This window comes from Arvicanthis niloticus, chromosome 10, assembly GCF_011762505.2.
Source record: "Arvicanthis niloticus isolate mArvNil1 chromosome 10, mArvNil1.pat.X, whole genome shotgun sequence".
Taxonomy (NCBI): Eukaryota; Metazoa; Chordata; class Mammalia; order Rodentia; family Muridae; genus Arvicanthis; species Arvicanthis niloticus.
In genome coordinates, this window is record NC_047667.1 from 20,690,636 (window position 1) to 20,701,900 (window position 11,265).

Genomic DNA, 11,265 nt, shown 5'->3' on the forward strand with positions numbered 1-11,265 from the left:
CTTACAGCAACATGGATAATGCCAATTCTACAATGCCTTTTGAGTTACCTACCTACTGATTAATGCATTTAAAGCAAAACAGATTGGTGGGGGAGAGGTTCTGAATTCTACCAACAGATGGTATCCTTAAAAAAAAAAAAAAAAAAAAAGAAAGCGGCACACATCCTAGCTGTTTCCTTCCTCAGGAATATATATGTCAATTTTAAGACCATCCATTCACAATGCACAAATAAGGTCAAGGCTACTAAGTACCAAATGACTTGAAAAACTAAGGAAGAGAGCTTTCCTGTTTGTCCCTTAGACCTTTCCTCCCCATGTGCTACAGACCACGCAGCTGTTTCTAGCCAGGTAACAGCTCTTGCAAAACCCATGCTTTGAAACAGAATCCTGACAATTCCTTCTATAAGTTAACTCCTGGGCAAGACAGACCAAAATTTTCTCAAATTGGGACTTTTGAATATCTGTTTAAAATGATAAGTCCTGGATAAGTACAGGATGTATTTTGCTTCAACTACAAAAAGGCTTAACTTTTTTTAACTCCTGAGAATATCACACTAAATATTTTTCCTGTACAGCGGTTTGCATTCATAATCTCAGCACTGAGGAAATTGAGGAATAAGTATTACTACTACAAGTTCCGGGTCAGGCTGAGCTACATAGTAAGTTCCAGAACTACAAAGCTAGACACTGTTGATAATGATAATAATGTATATATTTTCTGTTTTTTCTCTCCCACCACCTACAAGGTAGGATATATGATTGAAGAAATCTGAACAGCTCAAATAGTTCTAGGACATTAGATTCAAAAGAGGAAAAGGGTGTGTATAACAAATAAGACTCACTTCTCACTTGCAGGGAAGCTCCATCATGCTGGATCATCAGTTCTTGTCCTTATGAAATGACAATATTCACGATGTTTAATCTATGTTGAATTTTAAGTAACATTAGGGAAGGGATTGAGTTTTTTGTTTTTTTTTTAAACAGAGAGGAAAAATACAGAAGTGTGGTGACATGGCATTCTATCACATCCAACCTCGACTCAGACAACATAGTTTTTGGCTGTGAGTCTAGCCTTTAGTGGGTGAGCCTTTTCTCCAGCCCTAATTTGTAAATATTCTTAAAGTACTTAGCATGTGCTAGAAGCTGCACACAGCAAATAAAGTGGGCAGAGATATGCAGAGAAGCAGGAGAGGCTTCCAGAAGGTGGCTGTATCTAAGCTGAGCTTTAAAGGATGGATGAACTTACCAAGGAAGAGAGCCCAATTCTAGGAGCGAACAGAACATGGACAAAGCATGCCTTAGCATGATAGTACAGAAACCAGAGACAGTCCAGTTCTGCAGCAGTATGCAATGTAAAGAGGATAAATGGGAAATAACGACTGTAAACGACCTTACATGCCATGACCTAGGCAGAATAATGAGTGTTTGTTTGTTTCTAATCACTTCAGTGATTTATCAAGGTCAAGCTTAAAAACTATTTGTAAAAGAGTATATTTCTACTATCTACTATCTACTAACATCCTTTTACTCATTCATCATCATAGCCAATAAATATTCACTAAAATTCACCATTTAGGCTGTAATCATAATCTAGACATCTTTCCTATGTGATAGGACTCATAATAAGAGCTATTTATTTACCATTTAGTAATTGTCACATATTGAATTAGTAGTGTTTTTATAGTACATTTGCAATAACAAGATGGTAAATCTTCACTACATATCACAATAGAAGATGCTTGGAATAGAACTTCAATAATGAGCAAAAAGGTGATATAAGGCTCTATCACCTATATAATTCCAACACCTATATTCTTTGCATTATATAACATTGAGACATTCCTCCAAGGCATTAGGTGGCAAACACTTATAATGCCCACACAAGGGAAGCTCAGGTGAGAGAATCTTAAGTCTGAGGCCAACCTGAAGAACCTATATCTCAAAAGGCAAAGAGGGCAGGGGAGATGGCTCAGCAGTTACAGCTTGCCTTCCAAGCAAAAGGACCAGAGTTCAGGTTCCCAGAACACATATAAATGCGGGGTGTGTGTAACTATGCTTTGAAAGACAGGAACTACTTCCTATCCAAGGAACTAGCTGGTTAGTGAGACTAGTTATATCAGCAAGCTGTGGGTTTAAGAGACTCTACCTAAAGAGAATAAAGCAGACGAGCAATCAGGAAGATTCTTGTCATCAATACACTATCACATGTGCCCATTCATGCACAAACTCATACATAAACTTATCACACACACACAAAGGAAAAACAGTAACTTCTAGTAGAAGACTGAAATACAAATATTCAAACCATAAGGCAGTACAAGATCAATGTCCTGGGGATCTATTGAGAAGTACTATGTGGGTGAGACAGTAAAGTCTTTCTGGTATAGCGATCACAGAAGGCATCCCAGAAAAGACGAGACTAGAAGGGTGGGATTTCAGCAGACGAACATGTGGGGCTGGGCAGGAAGAGAGGAACATTCCATGAGAGCACTCAGAACTCAGACTCTGGTGACAACCAAAGTTCTAATGCCTGTTTGCAGTGGGGGACTGAACATTCACAGAGGGCAGACTCTGGGTAAGGCACCAAATGAACTACACCTGTTTCCTCATTAACTGAATGTGATGGCAGTAATATATTCCTTGTGTAACGATTATGAAATATAAAGTATTTGGGAGAATGCTGAGTGCACAGTAATCCCAAACAATATTGTAGTGAATACATTAAGGGAACAAGAAGCAGTCCAGACAGGTCTCAGTTCTCTGAAACCCCAAAAGAACAGCATGGCTGGAATGGTAGGTTGTAACCAGATGAAAGACAGAGTTCATGTCTACCTAAGAGAGCTGGTCTCTATTTGGCAGGCAATGGGTAATCGGCCATTAGGGGAAAAGTCATATCCATAGCCTTCAGAGAGAATCACCCATGGGAGTCCCCACCCCTTGGCATCTGGCTCACTTATGACCCCTTCTATAGAGGTGTAATGCCCTAGGGGATGGTTCTAGTAAGGTCTTATAGGAAAATAGATATTGTCATTTGTCAGCTCCTAACAAGGCCAAGACTTTCCTTTCTTCTTTTCTCTCTCTGCTGTACACGCTCTCCTAAAAAATAAATTAATGGCTGGGATAAAATTATTAATTAACCCAACCCTCTAGAGACAGTTTACTTTCTGCTCTTTATCATTAAGGTTAAACCAATTTTCTAGGAACCAGTTTCAGTAACTTGCAGCATTATTTATTACTTTTATTTTATTTTTTTTCGAGACAGGGTTTCTCTGTATAGCCTTGGCTGGCCCTGAACTCAGAAATCTGCCTGCCTCTGCCTCAGAAGTGCTGGGATTAAAGGCGTGCACCACCACTGCCCGGCTATTTCTTACTTTTAAAACTTGGTAATTTAATTCCTAGCTTTTCCCTTTTGTCTTATCTTATTTTTTAATCTGTTTTCCCATATATGGTTATTATGGTTCTCACTTTTTATATTATAATGAAAAAACATAAGGGCATATTATACTAACATTTGGTTATATTCACTATCTTAGCACTAATAGTTTCATAGATATATAAATTACATACTTTTTAAATGTTTTCAATGACAAGAGTTTCTTGTTGCTTAAGCTGGCCTCAGACTGGCTATGCAGCCACGGATGACCTTGAGCTTCCTGATCCTCCTGCCTCTACCTCCCAGAGTACCAGGATTACAGGCCTGTACACTAGCACACCAGCTTAATGTAGTGTTGGAGATCAAACTCAGGGGTGCTAAGGATCAAACCCACAGTTTTAATACATATCTATTCTGTAACTAAACTACATCCTCAGCCCTAAATTGTATACTTTAAATATGTACAGCTTATTAAATGTCTTTTAAAACTTAAAAACAAAAACAGGCTAGCAATGGTGACACACACTTGTAATCCCAGCACTCAGGAGAAAGAGGTAGGAAGATTGCTGCAAGTCTGAGGCTAGCCTTGTATACTCTGGAAGTTCAAGATCAGCCAGGGCTATCTAAAAAGATCTATACAAACAAAACAATCCAGCAAATAGTTTAAAACATAGAAAATGTATCAATTAATATAATTACTAAAACAAATAAAATTTTTACTGTTAATAAAATACAATGCTCATATTAAGAACACAGTCACATATTTATAATATAAAATATAAATGCATATATTAAAACTTTAACTCTAAAAGTTATTGAGATAGTGATTATAAAAATATGGATGTCCAGGCTTATAAAATATTGGTATAGAATGTGTTTTAAGAAAGGGAATCTTGGCGGGCGGTGGTGGCGCGTGCCTTTAATCTCAGCACTTGGGAGGCAGAGGCAGCGGATTTCTGAGTTCGAGGCCAGCCTGGTCTACAGAGTGAGTTCCAAGACTACACAGAGAAACACAGTCTTGAAAAACAATAAAAGAAAAGAAAGGACAAGAAAAGAAAAGAAGGAGAAAGGGAATCTTAAGGGCTGGAGCGATGGCTCAGCTGCTTTTCCAGAGAGCTTGGGTTTAATACCCAATACCTACATGATGGCTCACAACCTTCTATAACTACAGTTCCAGGGGATCCAACACCCACTTCCTGCCACTGCAGGTCCCAGGCACACATGTGGCACAAAGACACACATTCGTGCAAAACACTCATACATACAAAAATAAAAATATTAAATTTAAATAATAGAATAAGAAAACACCTATGTTCATAGCAGCATTATTCCAATAGGTAAAGGATAGAAGCAACCAAGTACCCATCAACAAATCACTGAAAAACAAAATGTGACAGATAAAGTCACACAGTGGAGTACCATTCCACCTTAAACACATGACAACAAGGATGAGCCTTAAGGACAATACACTAAGCAAAATAAGCCAGTCACAAATGGATGCAGTATGATTCCACTTAGATGAGGTGCCTAGAGTTGGAGACAGAAAATAGAGGGGTGGGTGCCTGGAGCAAGAGATGGAGAGTGAAGGGTTACTATTTGGTGGGTACGGAGCTTCTAGTCTACAAAACTGAAAAGAGTTGTATGGACAGATGATTGATAATGGTTGTAAAATAATGTCAATATAGTTAATGACACTGAACAGTATACTTAAGAATGGTTAATATAAAAAACTTATGTTCAACCACAGTTAAAAAAAATGAGAGTTTCTACACATTATCATCAAAGGTATTTGTCTATCATTTTAAAAGCTCTCCTTATTTATTTTCAAACTAAGTTTCTTCAAAAGTAACTTTCTGAGATTCCCCACCGAAGCTAACAGTTCTCTTGAATTCTATTACTAGAAATCATACACCGACTGTTTTTCCTTTTAGCATGACGCAGTATTTTCCTAATGTAGCCATCAGAAGTCTAGGATGTGGGGTAGACATGACTCCCCTAAAGAAAGGCTGTATTGCAAAAGGGGAGCTCTGCAGGGACCACACTGGGCAGACAGTGGGATTTGAAAAGTCAGCATCTGGGAGCTAGCGCATGCTGAAAATATACCAAGCCAGGTCATATTCTATAAACTTCACAAGGGCTTATCTTTGGCTTTCAGCCTGAGTGGTATAAAATCAATGAGATCCCAAAGGGCTTCTCCCAAGGAAAGTTCTGTCCTATCCTTCCTGACAGGGCAAAGGTAAGGAGTATTCCTAAGCAGCTCCCATCCGCTGCTGCCTTGCATAGTCACATGGCATGGCCTAGCTCCTTGCATTCCTTCAGCGCCCTGCAACTCTGGGTGCCTGAATTTTCCCAAAGAGATTCTTTTTCTTTTAGGAGTCCACATTATTGCTGAGTCTCTATGTTCCCTAAATGAGGGAAGAGCATTCAGTCATCTCCCAGGAAGATGAGAGCATCTGCTTGAGGATTCCAAAGAGATGTTTTACTGCAGCTTTCACAAACTGATTATATTTAAAGTTCCCTTGGGGAGTAAGGGGGTGGAGGCTGGGAGGAAAGACACTTCAGGGAAAAGACCTTTGTTGGCATAAGCTAGGAACTTCTCAGCCCTCCCCAGAGAACAAGCCTGTTTAATACCCCCAATTGGCATTCCCAAGCATGAGTGCACACACAATATGGCTAGAGTTGAAATCTCATCACCAGCTCCCAAAGGGTACCAAAAGAGTTAAACTGTTCCAGGAAATTGATTTGTTCTTTTCCTATCAAAATGCTCCAGGTACAAATTATAAAAAGTTCATTTCTCTCTGACTATCATAGTATATACACTGTAACCCCAACATTTGGGAGGCTAAAGGAGAAGAATCTCTGAGTTTGTCCAACCTGGGTTATATATAGTAAGACCCAGTCTAGGCAGATCTTTGAGTTTGACGCCATCCATCCTGGTCTATATAGAGATATAGAGTTCCAGAAATTCATAGAGACACCCTGTCTCAAAAAAAAAAAAAAAGAATAAAAACAAAAGACCCCATCTCAAACCATAAAAACGACAATAATCTTTCTTTTTAGCTCTGTGGTGCACAATAATAATGGGGGGGAGAGGAAGAGAACCCTTAACACCTAATTAAGAAAGAACCTAGAGGTATTGTGCGCAGTAATATGAATTCTCCTCTCCCACCCAAACAATCATCTCTATTCTATATCGAACTCTTCACTGTCTAGTACTTAAGTGCCAGCAAAAATGCTAACAGGCTAGAGGTCAAATGTACCAGTTTCTAATCATGAATCTCATCAAGGTTTTCAAGAATTTCCAGAATTTCCTGTATATACATGCACTTTATAAAATAATAATAATAATAAAAAACTATGCAAGAAGACTAAGAATATTAGTGCTTTTGGGTTGGACACTGAAAGACATGAACTTTTCAAAGGAATCCAAACACCCACAAAGCAGAAACAGTGGTGGTTTTTACAAAGCCACATATCAGGCTGACTAAAGGGAGCATTGCTCCTGCCTTTTAAAACCACACTGAGGTACGACTGCTGCTGAAACCTCAGAAACTCCTCAGAGCACATGCATGTCGGTGCTTTTAAGGAATAATAATAGGAGAGAACAAAATAATACAAGAAAGTCCAAAGTCTACTGAAAGTCTACTTGATTCAAATAATTCTGACTAAAAAAGCAGAGATACATACAATATTTTCAGACAATTTACCTATTCATGCATAAAAGGAAATTAATGTTCAAAGAATATTTTTAGTGGTGATAGGTTTGGTTTGTTTTTGTTTTGTTTTGTTGCTGTAACAGGACCTCATTTTACTCCAGGCTGGCCTCAAACTTTCAATAGTTCTCTTGCCTCAGCCTCTCAAGTACCAGGATTACAGGCATGAGCCACCATGACTAGCCAAAGGATTTAAATGACAGGCACATGACATATTTGTTATTCCTCAACAAACTTCCCCTAGAACTGTTTCGTTCTTACTCTGGTTTCCTATCATTTAACAGCTGGTGATTAAAGGGTGAGCCCTCAAGGCAGCCTGACTAATTGGCAAGGAGACTATACAGTCATTGAGTCCTCACAGGTGCCAGATACTGAGCTACAAGAAATCTGCAGACTAGATAGCTCCTTCATTCCCCACAGGAATAGAAAATGCACACTATTTTTGCCAATTTTCCAATTAAGGAACTAAAAACTCAGACAAGACATGTAACATAGTAGAACAAAGGTTTAAACCTGGATTTACTGGCTCCAACACCTTTACTTTTAACTGCCACACCAAATGGATGGCTGTAATAACATTTAAAAAAAATAAAAAATCTTAGCATCTATAAGAGAAGTAACTCTGGCAGCACCATGAGTTACTTCCACAGAATGCATGAAACTTGGAAACTCTCCTTGTAGAGGGTAGGAGCTCACACCTGTATTCCCAGAGTCACAAGGCTGACTCAGGAAGACTGTCATAAATTCAAGGTCAACTTGAGTTAGAGTGAATTCTGGGCTACCATGGCCTACACATTGAGACCCTGTCTCTAAGAAGCAAAACAAACAAAACACATTTTTTTGAAAAGCTGGAACTCTTAATTCTAATAGAAGGTAAGGTAGTAAGCCACAGTGCCAATCTCAACTCAAGGTCCTTTGAATTCAAATTATATAGTCTTTCACCATGACTATGGTTCTAGAAATTTAAGCTCCATAAGGGTCTGGCATTCTGTCTTCTTGACTGATATAGAAAGGCCTAGAACACATACTAAGCACTCAACGAACAGTTAAATAAAACAAGGAAGTAAAGGTGCCACCTTTGACAGTGTGACCTTGAAAGGGTTTTTACCCTCTCCTAGCCTCAGTTTCCTCAGATGACAATACATCCTGGAGAGATGTGACAGTTACACAGGCCACTCACTGGGATGCAATGGAGCACAATGAACCCGAAGTAAACTGTTAGCACATTGCTGCTATATATCACTGTTAGAAATCACACAAGGTTTGCCCTAAGAACTGTTTTCACCATGATCAGATGATATTTTCACTGTGTAAATACAAAAGTCCGAGAAACTACTCCTATCTTCAGATCTGCTACCACCTAGCTGTGTGACCTTGAACAAACCTCTCCAGCTCTCTACATGCTCCTAAGCTGTAAACTGAGGGACTAAACCAAATCAGTTCCAAAAGCATTCATGGGTACCTCCTTGATCGAGAACTCAGGGTCAGCCACCTACCAAACTCTACACTCCTGAATAAAGTCAGTAGAAAAATAATGACACAAAACAAAAAAACGGATGGTCTCTAGCCTGTGGCAGGGTTGAAGAGAAACTCCAAATAGCTAACTGCATTACATCATCTCAACTAGCAATATTTATAAATACACAAAGTATTTAATTTTTGAGACATTCATGAGACCTGTTACCAATTTTTACAAAATCAGCAATTTCTGATATCTGTTAGTCCTGAACCTTCAAAAAAAAAAAAAAAAAAAAACCCACCAACATATAAAAATCACTTTTCATCTTAGTCAAATGTGTGCTTATGGAGAATCACCTGGGAATGTCAAAGTTGTTATTAACACTCCCTATGACAACAGTTAAGACTAGGATATATTTTTTTTTAATGATATATCTGGCTGAGACCATAGGGAGTGTATTACAAGAGCAGAAAGTGCTGCATCTGGACAGGACACAGAGGTCAGTGGCCTTTGTTTACAAAAACAGCCTGAGATTATGAATAATGACAAGACGCCAAGATCTCAGTTGTAACTCAAAACCACACCTCTCTCAATTCCAATCCAACTGAAGCGCTCATTCAACTACCCTCCTTGTAATAAAACTGACCAATATTTGCAGTCAAGTGGATTGAAGGTCCCTTAGGGCACCTCCTGCATTGACCAAACTGATAATATATATTTTTAAAAACAATCCTGAAGACACAATGATGACTTCAAATTGCCTTTCAACCTTCCAAGAGATTAAAGAGGTTTCACACTCTACCTCTAATCCTCATTCAAGGCAATCATCAGAGGGGAGACATGGCCTTTCCCAAATCCTGTAAGATAGGAAAAGGTCTCCTTGCACTGGTGCAGGGAATGGAGTAGGGGCCCCTCCCTCTCTACTCTGAAACAAAGGAAAAACCCAGAGCTCCAACCATGTGGTGGAACATTCAAGGCCACCCACCTCTCCCACTTCCCAGCTAAGGTCTCAATGAACTGGAGCCACATGGCTCTTCCCACTAACTGGTCAGAAAGGGGTAGTGCCTTGCACAAACACAGGCTAGGACTCCTTCACAGACATGACAGCTCGAGAAGGAAAAGCCATGTGGGTATAGGTTTTGATTTGTTAAGCCAATTTAAGCAGTGGACTAGAGGAGGAGGCAACACTTGGTTTCCCGGGTCTATATTCCGCCTTACCCCTTCACATTTTTGCTGAAAGGAAATGGACCTTTAAAAAGCATGTATTCTGGAGCAGAGGGTGACAGCAGAGAAGGGTTAAACAATTATGTCTTCCTATTTTCCAGTTTCAGCACCAAGCTGAAACCCTAACAGCCTAACTCTGTTAAGGTTTAGATGAGGGTGGAAACCAGTTTGGATGGCCTTATTCTTTCTGGTCTGTGATCTTCAATTGTATGCAGGGTGACCACGGGCCAGGAAAGTACTAGGTACACCCAATATGGCTAAGGACTTCCTGAATCCAATGTCTTGGCAAATCTCACGCTTTAATGCAGTACACCAGAAAAACCCCACCTCTCCCAGGTCTCTCTAAATGGTATACCCTTCTCAAGGTTGCCTTTCCATCTGGACTTCTCTACAACCTTTGAAATAAATGTCCAAACACCTGTCAGATTTCAGCTGTCCTTCAAGGAAGCTTGACTCAAGATACCCAAAGGCAAATTGCAGCTTTTTTTTTTTCTCTTCCCCCCCCCCCCCCAACCTCCTGCCCCTCCCCCACCCTGCCCAGCCTTTGGGAAAGAACTGCCAAATTAATGGCCAACCCCACAAAGATATTCCTAAAGCCCACTACTAGTGACTGTGGTTCCTGACACTGCTGATCATTCCAAGGCTCTGATCCACCTATGAAACCACCTCTGGGGTCAACTTGCCACCTGCTCCACCCAAGAAACAAACGCCTTGAAAATTGGGGTGGAAACGCATGCTTCACCAATCTACAGAACATATGCTTCGTGCTAATTTTCAAAATCCTTACCTTTGACCTGAGTATCGTACTCTGCGATGATCTCCTTATCCTTTTTGAATTTGGCTGGAGACGTCATGTTTTCCTTCTTTCTTCCAAATCCGAATTGTGAATTGATAGATCCACGGGAAAAATCCAACCACTGATATCAATTCCTCCAAGGCCACTTCTCCCACGGGCAGAGAAATGCCCCGCGGTGGTATCCAGAGCTCCAAGAGAACACGAGCGGCGGAATGGGCAGCCGGCTACCGCACACACATGCAGACTGTGGGCGCTGAGGCCGAGGGTGGGGAAGCGGGGGGCGGCGGCGGCGGCAGCGGCTGGCTTATGTACTAAAGCCCTAACCACAGCCGCAGCATTAACCAGGAGAACTGCAGCGCCCGGAGGCTGGCCTGGGGTCTGACATCAACGACACAGGCGGGGAGTGGAAGTCCTTCCGCACAACATGGTGTAGGGGATGCGGGGGTGTGGACGCGCCCAGCTGTGTCCCTAGGCGGGTGTGGGTTTGTCTCGGGGTACCAGGGGTGGGCTAGGCGTTCTTCCCGGGTTTTTTTTTTTTTTTTTTTTTTTTTTTTTTTTTGGTGGTCAAAGATGCTGCAAATCAAATCCCAAAAGGGTGCTGCTGCAGCGCAGAGTGGATCGGAAGTCCTTTGCTCCGGTTCACTAGCCTGTAAATGCAAGAAAAGGGGGGAGGGGGCGATCAGTCCGAGGGCAGATCCTA

General features: G+C 40.7%; 1 protein-coding gene across 5 annotated transcripts in view; it reads right to left on the reverse strand.

Moving 5' to 3' along the window:
• Srgap2 (SLIT-ROBO Rho GTPase activating protein 2) overlaps positions 1-11,265 on the reverse strand; it is a 221,105-nt gene that overhangs the window by 208,135 nt on the left and 1,705 nt on the right. For all 5 annotated transcript variants that reach the window (XM_034513584.2, XM_034513582.2, XM_034513583.3 and 2 more), the window contains exon 2: positions 10,557-11,212. In XM_034513584.2, the coding sequence (XP_034369475.1) occupies positions 10,557-10,623 (67 nt within the window). In that variant the 5' untranslated portion in view covers positions 10,624-11,212. The remainder of the gene's footprint in view (positions 1-10,556; positions 11,213-11,265) is intronic.